Source organism: Lithobates pipiens, unplaced genomic scaffold (genome assembly GCF_037356315.1).
Source record: "Lithobates pipiens isolate NorthernLeopardFrog02 unplaced genomic scaffold, aLitPip1_a1.2 Scaffold_13, whole genome shotgun sequence".
NCBI lineage: Eukaryota > Metazoa > Chordata > Amphibia > Anura > Ranidae > Lithobates > Lithobates pipiens.
Window position 1 is genome coordinate 429,635,101 of NW_027507718.1, and position 21,620 is coordinate 429,656,720.

Sequence of the window (21,620 nt, forward strand, 5' to 3'; positions counted from 1 at the left end):
TATAGCAATGGTGTAAACCCCTCAGAGAATAAACTAATTATTTATATTGGTCTATCATTAGGAAGGGATTTTTCTTTTACAGTTTTGAACATGATGTGGAAACTGTAAAAGCTGAGTTGTCAGAAAATAAATCTTATGAAATGCAGAGAATTTGTAAAGTCAGGATTAGCCCAGTACCCTTTATCTTCCAAATCTGACCACATCTTACAATAATAACAGGAATAAAAGGCACGTTGCAGAATTTGCATTCACTCTTTTTATTGTTTCTTTTTTTACAATTTTTTTCCTTTTTTCTTTTCTTTTTTTTGTTTTCTTTACTACAAAATCCTTTAAATATAAGTAAAGGCAACATACAGAAACTATTCAAATGAAATCTAATTTAAAAAAAAAAAAAGAACTACTGCTCTCTTTATCATGCCAAGCCAAGTGAATAGAGTAATCAACATGTTATAGTATGAGGGTTACTTTATTGGTTGTTTGACTAGAAATGATGTGTACAAACAAAGAGACTGTATTTTTCTAATTCAATTTAGCTCTAACAAAATGTAATTGCATAAAATGTATGTGTATCATAGAAGGTTTTTTTTTTTTTGTTCTTTTTCTAATGGCGTAAAAATTGCTGAATGACTTAAAGTTATAATCATCTATGTTTTTCATTTATGTAATTTTTTTTATTACAACTGTATTTTTACTAAGCAAATAAAATATACTGGTAAAAAAAAAAATATGTTTGCGTACAGTATGCTTAAATAATTGACTATGCAGACAGGAGACACATGCAGTAAAACTCCATAGGTATACAAAAAGCATTTGATGAGTTTTTGTTTTCAACTAGTACTTACAAATTATACATTGTTTCATAACTTCAGTGATGTCAAGTTTTGGATCCACTTTTCCTATGCCTATCGTACAATTAATGTGCATTTATGTTCATGTAGGTATGCCCATGTTTTACAACTACCATGCACAAAACAACAAAAGCAAAATAGCTAAAGGGCCCCCAAAGAGAAACAAAAACGAAGGATATACACATAATATATTACAGATAATTATTCAATGAAGTACTGCATTAAATTTAGTTATAAAAATAACCTATTTAAACACAATTAAGTGTATATTTGCATAATAAAATAAGGGGAAATTATAACTACTTAAAAGTCAATGTTTACATTTACTTCCTTAAGTCTGAAATATGAACTATTTATTCTGCTACCATATAAAGTGTCACCTGAGAGACCTGTAATGATCAGTGTGGGTAAATTGTGTTTGGCTTGCAGTCTTCTAGGTAATAGGAATGATCTGTACATTAGTAAATTCTGGCATGTCAGGTAAACCAAAGAGATCATTTGTGATCTACCAAAGAAATGTCAAATGTTCTTTATTTCTTTTCTTACCCCATCCATGCAACTTATTACCTGTAAATCACAAATGGCTTAATTCAAAAAGCTAACACACCTGGGCAAGGATTTTTTTTTTTTTTTAATTGACAATTATTTTTAACTATTACAGTTTTTTAACAGTACAGTTATGTGACAATTACAGTCACATAACTGAACAAGGAGTGCCTTAGACGGGTGTTAACACTTTATCAATCAAGCCTATTGCATGTTATCTCGCAACTCTTTCTGTCATAGAAGTAAATTGTCTTTTTCATTCTAAATGTAAAATGTCAATAATGCTAAAGGGTAATTTTTTTATTGTAATGAGTTTTTTTTACTTTTAAGTTTTTTGTGAACTCCCATCTTTAGATTATTGTTCTTATTTTACACCATAGTTGATAATCATGTGCCCGTTTTAAAAACTGAATATACATTTTTCTTTGCATGGCTAAATCCTACTTAGCTTCCTCATTATAATACAGCAAATTACATTCTTTGCTTGAGAACATGTCATTCATTCATATGTGTGTTTGTATCTGTACCTGCAGACTTACATATTAGGTTGTACTACCTTAGGCTTTTATTGAAGGCCATTTGTAAGATTTATTTGCTATTTCTCATATTAGCTCTTTAATCCAAAAACATACAGTATATGATCATGTTTACATATTGCATGGATTTTTTTTTTAATGCTGGTTTCAGTTAGGAACGACAGTGACCAAAAATGTCAATGACACTACATATTACGTCTTTCTGGTTCTGAACTTATTATTTAAAATGTTTTTTTTGCGCTACACAAATGAGACTTCTGTTGATTGGCTTGAAGCCTCTATATCTTTCTAATTTTCATCAAACAGATAGGTGCTTTTTGGAAAACAGTCTTCCCAAAGTGTGAAGTAATCTAGGTAAACACACACAAGGAAACAAATGCAGTCAGAAAAGCACAACAGCCTGGGAGAAACCTTCAGTTGTTGACATCAGGAAAGGTTCCTCTCAAAAACATTGTGCTTATTTTCACTATGTTCTCCTACACATGGACTGATGCCCTACACACAAAGGATTAACTTTAGATTATTTGTGTTCTCTTTTGTATAAATGACATTAGTAGTCAATATGGCTGTCCATCTGATGAAGCTTAATACAAACAATGAGTATAATATGGAAAAAGGCTCTTTTTAACATATGTTCCATTCAGATATATCTTGATTGTAGTCAACTAAGCTGTCAAAAATGAATCATTTCACAATTAGACATAATTAGAATGCTATGTTACATGCTTTTGCTTATGAATAACATCAGTGATCTGTGTTCTGTTAATCAGTCCAGTTGCCATTAAAATCTCTTGCAACCATCAATCGAGTGAAAAGAATAGCAGTGGAAAAGCTAACACATGCAAGTAATAACAATGGTCTCTTTATATCACAATATTGTCAAGCAGACATGATAATGAAGTGCCTGATATGGAGGCAAAAGTGGCAGGCAAAGCCTTTGTCTCTTTGGTGGCCCCCTCATATTTCTGTGTTATATTGTTGTAACTGTAAAGTTTTAACTTAATTCTTTGCTCGTAATATATATGAAAGAACCCTGCTGCTTCAAATAGCTCACAAGTAAACTTCTCTTCTAGTTAAAGTGTTGACGGGAGATGGCTTGTACTCCCCTGCTTGCTTAAGGGGAATATCCTCAGGATTGGCTTCTTCACTTTTACTGAATGTGGCTGCATTGAAGGTCTCATACGAGGCCAACTTTTTGTTAAGTAGATTCCTGTTGCGATCGCCCATAAGTGAAACCTCTCCATTGGCCAGCTTTTCTTGGCTATCTCTTTCATCGACTGGCATGAATGTTGAAAGTTTTGGCTGGTTCTTCGGCTTCCTTTCAGGTGATGTACGAACTGGCATCCAGCAGGAGTCAGAGTGCCCATATTCATCACATTCTCTTGTGCATTTACCAGTTAAAGCTACATCCGGCAAAGGTCTTGAGTCTGAAAGGAAAAAGAGCCCTTTATTAATTATGTAGTACTGAAAAACAGAACAAGACCGTGGCTGACTAAAAATTGTAAAACCTGTTGAAATCGTTTACAGAAATAAAATAATTTCTGTAATTGCCTTTAAAACTTTAACATATACATATGTCTGTGATTCTCTCTCTCTCTATCTATCTATCTATCTATCTATCTATATATATATATATATATATATATATATATATATATATATATATATATATATATATATATACATGTCTATTTTTATCTTGACCTTGAAAATTGTAAAGAAACATAAATGTTGATTTTCTAAAGGATAATTGTACTTTATTCTATGTTCATTCTAAAACCCAGATAGGATCAAGAAAGATACCTACTGTTTTTTTTCTTTCTAAATCTATTTAGATGTGAAAAAGGAACAGGGGCTTGAGTGAAATTATTCCTTATATTAAGATAAATCTGGCATGTGGTTAATATGAGAAATGTCATTGGTCATTGCTTTCATCCTTCTGTACACAATCCCTGGAATTCATAAAGACTGGCACAGACAGATTCTGCGCATGTGTTTTAAAAGTGGTCTAGCAGGTGTCAAATTCATATAGCTAGAACTTGTACTTGGATTTGGCACATGCTGTGCCACTTTTAAAACACATTTTACTAAAATCTGTCTCTGTTTCCTAAGATGCGAGCTGTCAGGTATTTCATTTAGAATTTGATGCATTCATTGCGCCACAATGTAAATGTGGCACATTTAAGAAATGCCTGAATTTGGTACACAAGTCGCTGTCAGAGAAAAAAGTGTCACAGATGCTTCATGAATTTAGCTCAGCACATTATTAGTAAGAGGAATTAACACCAGAAAAGTGGTACAACAGCTTTATTGAATTTCCAACAATAACTGTAGCTCTAACTTTTATCACCTGCCTTCAAACCAAAACTAATCTGCCCCAAACAAAAAATCACCAAGATGTAGAATTGTTTGGCAGAAGAGAAATGCAAAGTATCTGTTTCATGTCTTCTGGTAGTTTTTGTTTGCTATGTACACTGTATAATGCAGAGAGATATGCTCAGAGAGATAGGGGACAAAAAAGTAACAAGATCCTGGACCCATCATTGCTGGAGGACCACACATTCAGAGCTAAGTATGCCATAATACATAAGTAGGCAGTACACACTTGCACATTGTGGCAAGCAATCACTCCCATCAATGAGAGTTTACTTTTGCTTTTATACTTTCAGAATTGGTGATGTAACGCAATTATGCAAATCAGAAATGCCAGTGGAAATTCAGAAGACCTTATCTGCATACCTGTACTTTAAGCAAGAGGTTCTGTGTGACAGTCAAACAATTGACAGGTTTCTTCTAATCTGAGCTCTTGTCTTTTATTTATTAATAACATTAATATTAATTATTACGTTTTTGATACAAATCATTTAGTTGATGTGAATATGTATTAAAAGGTTGGCCAATACTCCATATTATAAATATAGAGCTTTGTTGTATTATCCCTGTAGTTTCACATACTGTATAACATAGGTGTCATAATGCCTACCTAAAGCTGAGTTCACACTTGAGAATGCAGCGGCTCACAGAAGGAGTCGGTGCGTCTCCATTCACCATTTCAGGTCTGATTTCAGCCCAAACTTTGGGTTGAATTTGGACCTGAAATGGACCAAAAGATGCACAGGCCTCCAGTGCAATTTTCACAGGAGCCACTGCGCAGATGTGTGAACCGGCTCCAAAGAGAGCAGGTCACAATGTCCTGCTATGTGAATTGGATGCAGTGAAACCCAGCCTTAGAGTTCTTTCAACAACCTGAGAAAATCTATGGTCTACCATTCTGATTAATATTAGAATCTAAAAACCATTCAAAATAATGATGGGGGGAAAAAAATAGCCATCAGTTCCAGCATGTGTGCAGAACAACTAGTAAGATATTTTGGAGTAGACTTTTTACATACATAAAACATCTTATTTCAGTTAAAGAAGTATTGCTTGCTAAGTATACAGTAAGCCAATCTACTGTCATTACCCACTAGAAATAGTAAAAGCCACTTTGTCAGACCATGAACAATGACATCTTGTTAACATCAAATATTTCATTGCTTCATCAACAGGAGAAATATCATGGGGCCCATAAAAGGCCATCTCATTAATAGCTCTCACTGGTAAGACATCTAGACAGACAGACTTTTCCTGAAGTCTGAACACTGTATAGCAGGTACACTCCATATGTACTAAATTACAAGATATAATTTGACTTTAACGTCTTTTTGTAGTTTACATCTGAGGTTTTTGAACCTATTTATAAAAATAACACCAATAATGATGTTCATATTGCAGTTCCTCTTTAAATAAGTCAAATATCACCTGTCATCATAGCACAAGAAGTAAATTGCTGTTTGTTCATTCTACAGTTTATATCCTTAGATTTTTCTTCTCCATCTTATTATACAGTACATTTATACATATTAATATACTTATAGAAGAAACACAAATATCTGTGCCACACACTATCTTACAAATAACTTGTCAAGCCTTTTAAACTTTTAAAAGTACAGCCTATGAATGGGTACCACAACTCCAACTACCACTAAGCTCTCTTATTCAACAGGAAGGTATCTGCCAGACATGGTTTGACTCCTGAGTTTCTGACCCAACATCAGACAAGTCTAAGCAAAGCCAGGAGTATACATAAAAAAGCTTTTCATACCACTTGTTTTACGCTGTTATATCTCTTTAGGACTCTTTTTTTCATGAACAATTTAAATTAATTTTATTTGCATGATTTTATCAGGAGTGAGTTTTGGTTTGGGTTTGAACCCGAGTTCAACCTAAATCCAGCCTTTTTGTAGTTCACTCCAACAGACCATTCCTGTATTTGGCTAGTTTGCCTGCCTGAACCCTGGGCTGATATTTGTGGTGAAAGCAAAATGACAGATACCTGGCTGGCAGTTGTTTGTGAACCAACCAGTCAGTGATCCTGGGTGACATAATTGACCACATAAGGTCATAGCCATATTTGGTTATGGTTGTCATTCAGAATCCCCAGCCATTTTGTTTCATACAGCTGGCAGCTGGGAATCTGTCATTTGTGATGGGAGTAGAAGCATAGCATTATTGGGTGGCAGGTCAATATTGTTGGATGACAGGGCGTCGTGACTGACAAGAATCTACATCCCAGGAGTGTGATGGGTGAACAATTTCTGGTAGTAAATAGTCTGGCAGTGGGTTGTTGTTGTGATGGTTCATTATGAGTGACAAGGATCTACATTGCTAGACAGTTTTGGATATACATTGGAAGCATTTTTTACATTTTTTTCTCAAATAAAGGACTTTGTCAAGGTATGAGTGTAGAAGGATAGCATCATTGGGTGGCAGGTCAATATTGTTGGGTGACATGTCATTATGACTGACAAGGATCTACATCGCAGGAGTGTGATGGTTGAACAATGACTGGTAGTAAATAGTCTGGGAGTGGGTTGTTCATCATGAGTGACAAGGATCTACTTTGCTAGACAGCTTGGATATACATTGGAATTATTGTTTACTTTTTATTTTCTCAAATAAAGGGCTTTGTCAGGGTATGGGTTTTTTATTGACTGTTATATAGGTATTTATTTATTTGAAATAAGTGACAAGGGGGACAATTGTCAGATTCTATGTCACTCCCAGAAAACCCTCATGTCACTTCTGGAATGTATAGATGAAGCCATTGTCTCCATAAACAAGGTGCCATGCCTGATATTGGAAAGGCTATGATCCCCCATGTCAGGTAGCCTTCAAATCTTGAAAGCATGTTGCCTGTTCTGGTTCAGGGAGGTAAAGAGGACAAACACTCACTTCTCCCCTATTCCTTGCCACAGACAAATATAATATAAAGTGGGCTCATCTCCACTTTATATTATATCAAGAGACTTCCAGCTCTCTTAGGTCCTCCCTTCTTTGGTATTGCCTTCTTCCTTCTTGCTCTTGAATTCCCTTAACCACTTCCAGCCCAAGGATGTCATATGATGTCTTTGACTTTCAGTGGGAATATCAGAATGATGCCTGCAGCTACTGGCATCATTCAGATATCCTCATTTTCAGCCAGTGAGTCTATGCACCATAAGAATGATCATAGCGGCAGTCCCGCCACTTGATCATTCTTACAGGTGATAGGAGGGGACATTCCCCCTCTTGCCACCATCCGGTGCATTTCTGGGCTCTGTTGTGCCATTGGGGACCCAGAGAAAGAATCAAACCCTGCTGGATGTTGACCATAGAGATTTTTGGTGACCAGATGGTCACTGGTCATGTCTATGATCGTCGGAGGCTCGGGCGCGAAGTTATGACATCACGTCTGGGCCGTGGTTGTAAACAAAGCCGCAATCGCAGCTGGTAAGCATGAAATCCTGGATTTGTTTTTTTTTATCTCATGCTTTCCAGCCTGGAGGAGAGATAAAGAGGACCTGTCACAAACCATTCCTATTACAAGGGACATTTACATTCATTGTAATAGGAATAAAAGTGATCAAAAAATGTAAAAGAAAGTGTAAAAAAATAAATAAAGTATAAAGTAAAATTAAAAAAAATTAAATGCTGCTGTCCCGGGTAGCTAGTGCTCAGAACCAAACACATGCATAAGTCCCACCCCATATGTAAATGCTGTTAAAACCACACATGTGAGGTATTGCCACATACGTTAGAGCTCCTCCTCTGTAACGCTAAACTGGTAACCTGTAAAGAATTTTAAAGCATTGCCTATGGAGATTTTTAAGTCTGGCACCATTCCATGAGTGTACGTAATTTTAAAGCGTGACATGTTGGGTATCTATTTACTTGGCATAACATCATATTTCACCCTATACAAAAAAATTGGGCTAACTTTAAATCATGAAACAGTTTTTCTTCTAAAAAAAAGCATTTGAAAAATTGTTGCACAAATACAGTGCAAGATAAAAAGTTACAATGACCGCCATTTTATTCCCTATGGTGTCTGCTAAAAAAAACATGTATAATGTTTGGGGGTTCTGAGTAATTTTCTAGCAAGAAAAAAAAAATTATTTTTACATGTAGAAGTGCCAGAATAGGTCCAGTATGGAAGTGGTTATACATCTAATTTCCTCTTTTATCCTATCCTTATCACATGACCAAGCAATCTAAGATGCTAGTTTACTGTGTCTGTCTTTAAAGCTTAATTTTCATAGATATTATAAATTCTATATTAGTCCTCATGTTCTATTATCTGTTCATCAAAATTAGAGCAAGTGAACAAAGGGTTCTTTATAACTTGACTTTAGCCTTGGTGCTGCTGTATTTTGCTAAACACACACATGATAATCAGAGGATGGATACATCACTCCTCATCTGCCAACAAGGATGGCAATGTCTTAAATAGTAGATTTAACTTACTAGAAGCCATAAAAACAAAACGTATCTCTGTAGACTTTGCAAACACAATGTCATGTATACAGGATAAAAAATGTTAATAAACCTGCAAATGTTCCAAAAAAGCAAAGTTGATGAAAAAAAAAATGACTCATTCCCTTTACATTATATTAAGGGATCAGCAGATATAATACCTGTTTATGTTATATTATGTCAGTACAATCAAATATTTACCATTTAGTACTGATTTTATGATTTTAGTAAGTATAAGAACAAAGGGTATCTTTGAAAAGTTGCTTTTTAAAATCATGTAGCATTAAATTATTTTCTGCAATTCCATAAAAAGTATCCTTCTATTGGAATATGAGTTCTTTGGTAATTTACCATAATGTATCATTTTCAAAGCATTTTATCACACAAAAATATATCATTTTAAAATTCATTTGAACACGACATATTTTGACATTCCCTTTGAATTACATAATTTGTCACTAAAATGAATACATTTTTCATATTAGTCACATTTGTAGAGAAAAAAAAACATTTTAATCAGGCAAATAAAAGTCAGTTGAAATAAAGAAACTAAATATTCCATATTCCATACTGCTGATGGTAAAATGCTCACAAATAAAGTGAATTTGATTGTTAATTTTGCATTTCCCATCTAACTAGTACAACATCACTCTGAATTTAAAAACTCAGAATGCTGTTAAAAGCTCTTTTAACATTTTCTTATTTCTTCACACATCTTAAGGGTGGGGCTATTACTCAGTTAGATTTTCCATCCCTACCATTCAAAATGCGTGTTGACCACTGTGGGGAGACCCAAGTTATTTACATGTACAGCTACAATATCAGTGGAGTAAGCAAACAAATTATTCATTTCTTTACTTATACAGGGCACAGTAACAGTTTTACCTAGCTACCCCATCCTCTTTCCCGACTTTGGTTCTTTATGCTCATTCCCTTGTTTACATGCCAGCATGAAGTACAATACCTAGTACTCTTTGGTATGGAGGAGAATATTATTCTCCTCTCTTTCTTCCACAAAGCTGCACTGGGTGCCTATGTCAATTCAGTTCTGTTAAGATGTGGGTAAAATGAAATTGTTAGCCATGTTTAAGCTTCAACCAAACTGTCTTAAGGCTTATACACTGCTGGCAGGTGACCAAGGCAGTGAGGGCACAAATAGAAAGTGAGTATATGCAAAGGGGGTGAATTTGTGAACATGTTGCTTTTTCCTGCACATACATGGATCCCAATTTAACCAGTTCAGCAGGAAATGGATGAACTTTAATCCATGTATGGGCAGGCTAGTTGTACAGAACTCAATATACTGTTCGACTTCTGTACAACTAGCCTGTTGGTATTTTCCACTTGATCAGCACTGCAGGCTATAACCAGCAGCACTGATCAGTGTTTTCTGATGGATGAAGTCTCCCAATTTTCATAATACAATGACCCAGCAGGGAGGGAATCCCTCATCCACCTCGAATGTGTGTATGGGGGAATCAGGTCATTTTATTTTCAATCAACTGGCTGGGATTCCCATCCCTCTTCCCTGTTAGAATATACAAATCAGCACTTACAACCATTGGCTGAAATTGTTGATTGAATGCTGATGTTTTCCAGCATGACTGTTTGACAGAACAGACAGTAGCACACACAAACCGAAAGGAAAAGACAGCAGGGACTGACTGATTTTTGGCCCATGTATATCCTGCTTAACCTGCTGATATAAAGACCCCTTTCACACTGAGGACATTTTGCAGATGCTATAGCGTTAAAAATAGCGCCTGAAATCTGCCCTCAAACAGCTCCATTGTCTCCTGTGTGAAAGCCCAAGGGCTTTCTCGCTGGAGCAGTGTACTGGCAGGACGTCAGGAAAAGTCCTGCCAGCAGTTTCTTGGGAGCGTGAAGGAGAGGTGTGTTTACCGCTCCTCCACTGCTGCTCCCCACTGAAATCAATGGGGCAGCACGGCTATACCACTGGAAAAATGCTGCTATTGCAGCATATTGCAGGCGGTCTTAACCCTTTCTCGGCCGCTAGCAGGGGTTAAAAGCGCCCTGCTAGGGGCTGAAATGCTCCACAAATCCGACGGTGAAAACGCCACTAAAAATAGCCACGTTTTACCGCAGACACTATGGGCAGCACAGTGTGAAAAGGGTCTTAGTCTGTTATGACTAGATATTGTAAGATAGAGAGCCCTAGTTTAATGCTTTACTTACATGAGTGTATATCTTTTTACTGAGATAACTAGCATTAACAGTGATATATAGTGATAAAGGGTCATGGTTAATAAAATATAGGCTACGCAAAATATATGTCAACATTTTAGCAAAGTGCTTCTGATTATTTGTAAAATGAACATGGAACATTTTACCATTTGCATGTTTCTGCAGCAGTGTACTCTAACTAATCATCATTACGTCTCTAAGCAATACCTTTAAATTCTGCTGCAGCCCTGACTCCTGTAGTTTCTTTCCTCAATGATGGATAACAGAAATATTGACATTTGTCAGCACATCAATTCTCAGACCACTGCCACTTGGGAGTTCTACCCAGCATGCAGAAAATACAACAAGAGAACACAAGTGTTCATCACCATCATACAGCTATTGTTACTCTCTTACTTCTTAAAGGTATGGCAAGAGGATTGCTTTTCAAATAAAGGTTCATTTTATGCAACACATATGACCTGTATTTTGTAGATTTAACCCAGATTATGTTGGTTCTTCCTATACGATAGAGATTTAAATGTACTACTTCTACATTTTTAGTCAGTGGTATAACTATGTACACTCACTACTTTACATTTTATCAAAGTCTAATTTCTTCAGTGTTGTCACACGAAAAGATATAATAAAATATTTATAAAAATGTGAATTTTGTAAGATGTTTTGTGACTGTAGAAACACATATATAATTTAACAAAATACAATTTTATAACATAAAAAATTTGTAAAACAAAATCAAATTTAAGAAAATAAAACAAAAATTATTTTCTTTCATGGACAAATGATACAGCAAGAAGTTAGTACAATAAGCAGGCTTGTTCTCTTAAGCCTCAAAATAATTACTTGCTCTGCGATACAGTTACATGGCTGATTGTAATATAATACACCAGCAACAGTATACAGTATGTTAGGACATGTATGAAAATAATATCCGGACACCATTTGCAGAGATGCCATCCTAGAAGAGCAATTTTTAGGATGAAAATGATGAGATGTGTACAACGACAATAGAGGCCATGACCTATTAGATTGTCGCTAAACTATAAAAGACCATGCCATAATTACAGACAACAACTATTTAATTCAAATATTACAAACAATATATACAGCTCTTCAATCACATAAACAGAGGCCATTGAAACCTAAACAGGGGCCTTTTAATGCTTACAGGGTAGGTGCAGAATTGCAAAGAGCCTATACAGCAGTAAGCATATAAATACACACTGGAGTGGATTTACTAGAACTGGAGAGTGCAAAATCTTGTGCAGCTCTACATAGGAAGCAATCCGCTTCCAGGTTTTAGGCTCCATTCACACTTGTGCAACTCCAAAGTCGTCTAATTTTGAGTATGATTTTGTGACTTTCACGTGACTTTTACACTCTTTGGTGCTCAAGTTGCAAGAAAATCACATAAAAGTAGTGCAGGAACCTCTTTTAAGTTGCATAGATTTGAGTAGGTTCCCTTGAAATCAATGGGCTGTGACTTGGCATGTGACTTTGTACAATTGATAGTCCCTATTCCCATCACACACATTCCTGAAGAAAGCTTTAGGATACTGGATGCTGTAGCAACCACCAGCTGGAGACAGGGTCATGAAAGCCACAATGAATATCTTTGACAAACACCACGGATATTCAGTCCAAACATTTTTTATTAAAGCTTAATCACATCACAAGCAAGAAAGTGCAGCTTTTTGGTGCAAAGCAGGACCCCTTTGTCGGGTATGTGATAGGTGTATATTAACAGTGCAACATATTTAAATAAACATCCACCAATCAGAAAGAGGCAAAAACTAAGTCACCACCCACCTCTGGATAGGTATGACATCATAAGTTCTGCCAAAAAGCCAGTAATTACCAACAGATATCTCACAGAATTGTTTATTTGTAGAAAGCTGGATTGCCCTCACTGACCTGCACACTCAGGTTTGCATGGTTGTTAGCACCATCAGCAACAGTATTAACTTTATTCTGGAGCTTCAATCAGGCACATCTCTCAGAAACAGACATCAGGACAGGTGTAATGGGTTGCCAGGCAACTGCACCTAATCCAATCAAAAGCAGAATAGCCAGCCATGCATGCGCAATGCAACCAGCGAAAGGACTAGTAGCCGGGAACGCTATTGGTCTAGAGTTGCCGATGTCATGGTAACCCATGACGTCAGGTGGCTCCGTCTTTGCAAGCTGCCAACACATAGCCACTGTCTGGGACAGTGGAAAACACCCACAGTGTTGAAGTGCTATAAAGATGTGTACAATGTTGCATGACAAGTCACACAAGTGTGAACAGAGCCTTATTTTCAAAGTTTAATTGAACAAGCTGAAGTTAGAAGCTGATTGCCGACCATGCACAGCTGTTCCAGACATTGCACTCTCTAGTTTTCATAAATCAACCCCAATGCACTGTATCATCTATAAAACAGCAACTGTACATTCCATATGGTATATAATACATTCTGTGTACACAGCAATGCTTGCAGTAACCAGAGAGATGGCTATGCTAGGAACACATTACGTTAACTAATTGCCCCCCCCCCCCCCCCGGAAAATTCTGACACTACTCTCCTACAAGTAAAAAATTATCATTTTTTTGCTAGAAAATTTCTCAGAACCCACAAACATAATATATGTTTTTTAATGGAGACCCTAGGGAATAAAATGGTGGTCACACGGTATTTGCGCAGCAATTTTTAAGAACATTTTTGGGAAAAAAATTGTTTCATGAAGTATAAAAAAATAAATAGTAAATAGATACCTAACATGTCAGGCTTTAAAATTGCACACACTTGTGGAATGGCGTTAAACTTTGGTACTTAAAATTCTCCATAGGCTATGCTCTCATATTTTTTTACAGGTTACCCATTTAGAGTTACAGAGGAGGTCTAGTGCTAAAATAATTGTTCTCACTCTAACGCTTGTGGTGATACCTCACATGTCTGGTTTCAACACCATTTACATATGCAAGTGCAATGTGCATATGTGTTTGCTTATGCAAGTGAGCACACAGGGACGGGAGTTCTTTAATTTTTTTTTTTATTGTTTATCTGACTGTTATTTGTATATCTTGACACTTTTCCTTTACTTTTTTATCACTTTTATTCCCATTACAATCCCTTGTAATAGGAATAGGGTATGACAGGTCCTCTTTACAGTGAGATCTGGGGTCTATAAGTCCCCAGGGCTCGCCTCTATGCTGGAAAGCCTAAAATCGAAAAAAACAAAAACAAACAAAAAATCTTGACTTCCTAGCCAAGGCAACGACAGTGTTTACAACTGACTGGGCATGACATGACGCCTTAACGTCACACCCGGCCTCTGAACGTAATAGGGACAACTCTATGATAAATGGCCACCATCGTCTGATTCATTCTCTGTCTCGCCGATCGCACAGGTGAGGCGTTAGAAGCACCATAGGGTGGTTGGAGGGGGGGATATCCCCTCCCTCCATCTGTAAAAACAATTAAGCAGCTGAACAGGTACTTTGATTGTTTTTATTGTGCAGGGAATCGCCGGCAGAAAGAAAAAAGATATCTGAATGATGTCTGTAGCTGGACACAGAGAGCGGAGCGCGGGAGCGAGCATGTTTGAGTGCGCTCATAGCAAGATGCTTGCTTTGGGGGCATTCAGAAGGGGGAGGGGCCTTGAGTGCTGTCGGGGACTAGAGAAAAGGAGGATCAGGGCTGCTCTGTGCAAAACCATAGCACAGAGCAGGAAAGTCTAACATTTGTTATTTAAAAATAAAATTGCATTTACAAACCCTTTAACTACCCATACATCTTCCTGGGCTACTTAGTGGTAGTTAGTCTCCAATTTGCAGAACACCCTTCTAAAAGCACCATTGGAACTAGCATGGCAGGGAGCTTACGTATTACCAATCCTCGATATGAGGAATCCCAGCTTACATGCCTGGTGTGGTGTATTGGCATCATCAAGGGGTGGCTGCAAGTCTTTTGAACATTGTCAATAAAAAAAAAAAAAAACATCAATAAAAAAAAACAACAGTGGTTTAATTACTGACTGCTATGAGGTGGATCAGAATATACATATGAATTTCAACCAGCCAGGAACTGCCACAGGTTAGGACATCCCAAACTATAGAAATAGGTTTAAATATCATTAATATCTACATTATGACTCTTTGTAAGAACAGTATCCAAGGCACCACGAGGTCACTGAGCAAACCTGGACATAAATGTTTTTATTTTACATTGTAAGCTGCAAAATTTCTAGATGGTTGGAAACTCGAATGTATTAAAAATACTCCAAACAGCTATAAAATATTCATTATTTTGTGTCATGGTCATTGGACTCCTCTGCATTAACCGTGCACATGACATAGTACATGAGTGCATAAGCACTTCTGTCAGGCTTTCCTATGTCTCATAATTGCCTGCCATATACAGTATATTTCTTTCAGGTGCCTTCAAATAAAAGTAATTACATAGCAAAGCAAAAGCTCTGCTTTTTGCATGGCTTGATGGATATAAATGCACCTAAGTAGTCACGTGATTTCTCACACATTATCGATGAGCAACACACAAAATTATGGCTTTGCAACCTCTTCATAGACATGTTCACAGACATCGCAGTAAAAATGAGCATTTTGCCATCCAGTAAATGTACAGTACATAGCACATGTATAGAATATAGAGTATTCTAACATAATGATCCTGGACGTTTCTCTTAAATGTTGTATCCTACACATGCTGTGCTGTCACTTTTACATTTCCTCTTATGTATAAATGCATTTCAAGACAGAACTGAGTTTACTGTCTGTAGAAATGATTTGGATTCTTCCTGTCACTGGGTAGACATGATGGAAAAGCCTTGACAAGTTTTGGATTTAGACTTTCTAGATAAGAGATTTTATGGGAACATGAGAACATTTTTCTATATACAGTAGTCAGATTTTCAATACACCGTGATCAGTTGATATTGATTAACCCCTTACACCGGCATAACACAAATATGCGTGCTCACTGGACTGGACTTTTTTCCCTGTGGCCACATATTTTCATATCTCCTATGCGGCATGCTCCCAGCACAGAGACCGGGGTCTCACTGAGAGCCCTGGGCCCCCTACTAATGATCGGGATGCGGAATTCGAGATATTGGGTCACCTGATCTCTGTGACAGCCTCGTATTTTGCTATCACGGTGATCAGTCACTGTGAAGTCCGCCCCCATGTTTTCTTTCTATGTGAATGGAGGAGAGGGATACATCTTCTCTCTCTCTCTCCCTGCAGAGAAAAAAAAAGTTTGTGTGAGGCTTAATGTACACGGGACATTTTACATGAAAATACAAAAAAAATCTAGATCAAGCCCACCCCCATGTTTTTTTCTCTGTGAATAGAGGAGAGAGATATATTTTAACCACTTCCCGACCGCCGCACGACGATGTACGTCGACAGAATGGCACGGGCAGGCATATGGGCGTACCTGTACGTCCCTGCCTTCCCGCGGGTGGGATCGGGATCGGGCCCCCCCCCCGGTGCCAGCGGCGGTCGGTATCCGTGCAGGAGCGATCCGGGATGAGGGGGCGGCCATTCATTCATGGCCACCCCCTCGCGATCGCTCCTGACGAATGGGAGTGAAGCATTGCATCACTTCCTCTCCTGTAATGTAAACACAGGAGAGGAAGTGATGTAATCTCTCCTCCGTGTCGGTATTTTTCGTTCCGGCACTGAGGAGAGAGGATCGGTGAGTTGCACCAACACGACACTTCATAGTAGAACATGCCAGGCACACTCACACCCCCCTTTACCCCCCGATCACCCCCCCAATTACCCCTGCCCCCCCAGTCACAGTGACACCAATGCATTTTTTTTTTTGCATTGGTGTCATTTGTGACTGTAATAACTGTTAGGGCAGTTAGGGTTAGCCCCCTTTAGTTCTAATGTACCCCCCTAACCCCCCCCAATAAAGGTTTAACCCCGTGATCACCCCCCGTTGCCAGTGTCACTAAGGCTGGGTTCACATTGCAGCGGTTTATGAGAACGGATGTGATTCGCACCGCACTGCAGTGCAAATCACATCCGATCTCTGCGATTCGAGTTCAGCCATTCGCCGCACCCGGCGCAAATTCGCACGGGACCCTTTTTTTGGTCCGCAGCAGAATCGGATCGCATGGGTGTTCACACCATGCGATCCGAGTTTGCAGATCGCACTGCGATATGCGAACTGATCTGGGGGTGTCATTAACATTTCACTGACACTCCCAGGAGTTCGCATAGGGCAGTGTGAACTGCCGCTGGGAGGCATGCGATGCGGGAACCCGCCGCGGATTCGTGGTGTTCCCGCATCACTCCAGTGTGAACCCAGCCTAATAAGCGATCGTTTTTCTGATCGCTGTATTAGTGTCACAGGTGACGCTAGTTAGGCAGGTAGGTATTTAGGTTCGCCGCAGCTTTTTATAGCACCAGGGACCCCCATATACTACCGCATAAAGCCCCCTGATTGCCCCCTAGTTAACCCTTTCACCAGTGATCACCATATAACTGTTACAGGTGACGCTGGTTGGTTAGTTATTTTTTTATAGTTTCAGGGCACCCGCCATTTATTACCTAATAAAGGTTTAACCCCCTGATTACCCGGCGGGTGTCATTTGTGACTGTAATAACTGTTAGGGCAGTTAGGGTTAGCCCCCTTTAGTTCTAAGGTACCCCCTAACCCCCCCAATAAAGGTTTAACCCCGTGATCACCCCCCGTCGCCAGTGTCACTAAGGCTGGGTTCACATTGCAGCGGTTTATGAGAACGGATGTGATTCGCACCGCACTGCAGTGCAAATCACATCCGATCTCTGTGCGATTCGAGTTCAGCCATACAGATAGTAATAGGTAGTGAGAAGTGAAATCAAAAATGTACGCCCTTAGAAAGCCTGTGTCACGTACCTAGTAGTTGAGCCCGGAATGCAGGGAGCGGCCCCTCGTATCCCCTGGCTAATGAACCCCTGGAGATGGAGACAGGTATTCAAAAGTTCAGAGGGCACAAGTGCCTGACGGATGGAGACCGGTCCGGATAAGCAGCAGGACACCGACAGCGAGTAGGTAGAGCTGGCGGTACTTGACTAAGTAGGCAGGCACAAGTGGATAGACTGGCAGGCAGGTGGACGTCAGGAAGTACAGGAAACCCAACGGGTAAGCAGGAACAGCAGGGTCAGGCGCAGGCCGGGTCAGCAGGGATCGATCAGCGAGGTACAAGAGGATGAGGCAGAGACGTGGTCAGACAAGCAGAGGTCGTAGGCAGGCAGCAACGGATCAGGGTCAAGGAACAAGCCGGGTATCAGGAACCAAAGTAACGGGTGCAGGTACAGAAAGCAAGGTCACGGACACGCTGTAGGCTGGACAGCACAGATGGGATGGAGCAAGTGCCTTAAGAAGTCCTTAGGGCGCCAAAACGGTCGTACGACGGGTCAGCGTGCCCCCGCGAGTAGACGTGCGCCCGTTCGTGACCCCACGTGCACGCGTGCGCTCGTTCATGTTGACGCGAGTGCGTTCGTTTGCTTTAGTGCGCGTCAAGGGGAAACGACGGGTTCTCAACGGCAGGCTTCTGCGGGTAAGTCTCCTGTGTACGACCGGAACGCCAGGGTGATCGTGACATTGCCCCCCCCCCAAGGGGCAGCCTCCGGATGCCCAACTGAGCCATCCTATTCGGGTGGGAATTCTTGAAGGCACGGATGAGTCTCTTAGCGTGGATGTTAGCTTCTGGCTCCCAGGAGTTCTCCTCAGGTCCGTACCCCTTCCACTTGACCAAGAATTGAACCTGGTTCTGTCTCTTCCTACAGTCCAGAATGGCTTCAATTTCAAACTGAATTTCCCCATTGACCATCACGGGTTCCGGAGGACTGGAGATTCTGTCAGACCCGGGACTGCAGGTTTGAGAAGTGACATATGGAAGACTGGATGAATTCGGAAGGATTCAGGAAGTTTGAGTTCAAAAGCCACGTCGTTTAATTTCCTCTTGATCGGGAAGGGACCCACGAATTTCGGGCCCAACTTCTTGGAGGGTCAGGACAGTCTAAGGTTCAAGGTGGACAACCAGACCCGATCCCCAACCTTAAGATCCAGCTCCCCTCTTCTCCTTCTGTCGAAGACTTCCTTGTTGTGCTCCTGTGACTTGGCCAGAGTTTCTTGTAAGAGCTTGTTATTCTCTTCAAAGAAGTTAAGACTCTCCTGAACCGCTGGTACCGAACACTCGGGAAGACTGCCAGACAAAAACAATGGATGGAAGCCAAAGTTCGCATAAAAAGGGGACTGCTTGGTGGCCGAGTGGATTGTGTTATTGTAAGCGAACTCAGCCATCGGTAGAAGAGAGACCCAGTCGTCTTGGGAGAAGGACGAAAAACAGCGAAGATACTGTTCCAGTGTCTGATTCGTCCTCTCGGTCTGACCGTTGGTCTGCGGGTGGTAGGCTGAGGAGAGGCAAAGGTCGATTTTCAGAGTTCCACAGAGCGCCCTCCAAAATCTTGAGGTGAACTGCACCCCCCTATCAGATGTGATGTTGGCAGGAATGCCATGGAGTCTCACAATCTCCTTAACAAAGGTGTTAGCTGTCTCTGCGGCTGAGGGGGTGCCCTTCATGGGCAAAAAGTGAGCCATCTTGGTGAGTCTATCGACTACGACGAAGATCGTTGAATGGTTCTCCGAAGGAGGGAGTTTGACGATAAAATCCATGGAGATCATCCTCCATGGTCTATCAGGAACAGGTAGCGGTTTTAGTAGACCCCAGGCTCTCGACTTGTTGCCCTTGCTCCGAATACAGGTGGCACAGGCCTCCACATACCTCTTGCAGTCGTCCTTCATTCGTGGCCACCAGAATGTACGCCTGAGTAATTCCAGGGTTTTGAATACTCCAAAGTGGCCAGCCAGAGGATGGTCATGACAGGAGGCCAGAACCAGAGTCCGAACTGCCTGGGGAACAAAGATCCTGTCCCCATGCCACAGAAGGTCACCACTGGAGGATAACGGGGTACCGGATGGAGGTGTAGCGCCTATGGAAGCCTGCTTGACTTGAGACACCACATCCCCCTGGAGTAGGAGAAAGTTCCCAGCAGAAAGGATGGTATCAGTAGGTGGCAAACTCTCCGGCTGACTGAACATGCGGGATAAAGCGTCTGGCTTGGTATTCTTGGATCCGGGACGGTAAGTGATGTGGAATGCAAATCTCGAGAAAAAGAGTGCCCACCTGGCCTGACGAGGCTTCAATCTCTTAGCTGTCTTTAAGTATTCCAAGTTCTTGTGGTCGGTATAGACCAGGATTGGGTGGATGGCCTCCTCCAGCAGGTAGCGCCACTCCTCGAGTGCAGATTTAATTGCTAATAACTCACGATCTCCGACGTTGTAATTCCTTTCGGCCTCTGACAATTTGCGAGAAAAGAAAGCAACCGGATGGAGTAAGGACTTGGGTCCCTGCCTCTGGGAAAGTATCGCTCCGACCGCTATTTCTGACGCGTCAACTTCGAGGGTATATGGTAGAGCGGGATCGGGGTGCTTCAGGACCGAGGCAGAGACAAACAAATCCTTCAGGGTCTTGAAGGCCTCTTGTGCTTCGGGGGTCCAACGGAACCTTTGGCCCTGCTTGGTCAGCCCGGTAATGGGGGTGATAATAGAAGAGAATCCCTTTATGAATTTGCGGTAGAAATTAGCGAACCCCACAAATCGCTGAACTCCCTTCCTATCGGAAGGGGCAGGCCAGTCCTGGATTGCGGAGATCTTCTGGGGGTCCATCTCAACCCCTCTTACCGAGATGACCAGGCGGAGGAACTGGATACTCTGCTGTTCGAAAACACATTTCTCGGGTTTGGCGTATAAACCGTGAAGGCGGAGACGGGTCAGGACCTTCTTAACATGTTCCCGGTGGGTGGCTAGAGTGGAAGAAAAGATTAAGATGTCATCCAGGTAAATAATTACAAACAGATCAAGATAATCTCTAAAAATGTCATTGACAAAATGCTGAAACGTGGCTGGGGCATTACACAACCCGAACGGCATCACTAAATATTCGAAGTGCCCGAAGCGGGTACGGAAGGCTGTTTTCCACTCATCACCCCTTCTAATACGGACGAGGTTGTAGGCACCCCGGAGATCCAGCTTTGAGAACAACTTAGCAGAACCCAGTCTCTGAAAAAGCTCAGGTACTAACGGCAGGGGGTAGCGATTTTTAATGGTGATCTTGTTCAGAGCCCGATAGTCCACACATGGGCGTAAAGAGTGGTCTTTCTTTTCCACGAAGAAGATCCCAGCGCCAGCCGGGGAGGTAGAGGGTCGGATAAATCCTTTTTCAAGGTTATCATCCAAGTAGGGCTTCAGGGTACTCAGTTCAGACTCGGATAGAGGGAAGATTCTTCTGAAGGGGATTTCTGCCCCCGGGAGCAGTTCTATAGGGCAGTCATATGGCCTATGGGGAGGAAGAGTCTCTGCCCCCTTTTTACTGAAGACGTCTAGAAAAGCATGATATTCCTTGGGCACAGCTTGTCGGGTTTCATCATCTGCTTCCAAACAAAGAAGGGCCGAGGAGTCCCCGTTGGGAGTCGGGCAACAATGCTGGAGACAGTAGTCCGAAGGGAACTCAATTATTCCAGTGGCCCAATCAATGCGTGGGTTGTGTGCTTTCAACCAAGGCATACCTAGAATGATGGGGAACAGAGGAGACT

At 40.6% G+C, this 21,620-nt stretch overlaps 1 protein-coding gene across 6 annotated transcripts in view; it reads right to left on the reverse strand.

The window, feature by feature from the left end:
* Window positions 1-388: 388 nt before the first annotated feature.
* Window positions 389-21,620, reverse strand: part of PCDH7 (protocadherin 7) — a 1,090,234-nt gene continuing 1,069,002 nt past the window's right edge. For all 6 annotated transcript variants that reach the window (XM_077477669.1, XM_077477666.1, XM_077477667.1 and 3 more), the window contains one exon: window positions 389-3,357. In XM_077477669.1, the coding sequence (XP_077333795.1) occupies window positions 2,981-3,357 (377 nt within the window). In that variant the 3' untranslated portion in view covers window positions 389-2,980. The remainder of the gene's footprint in view (window positions 3,358-21,620) is intronic.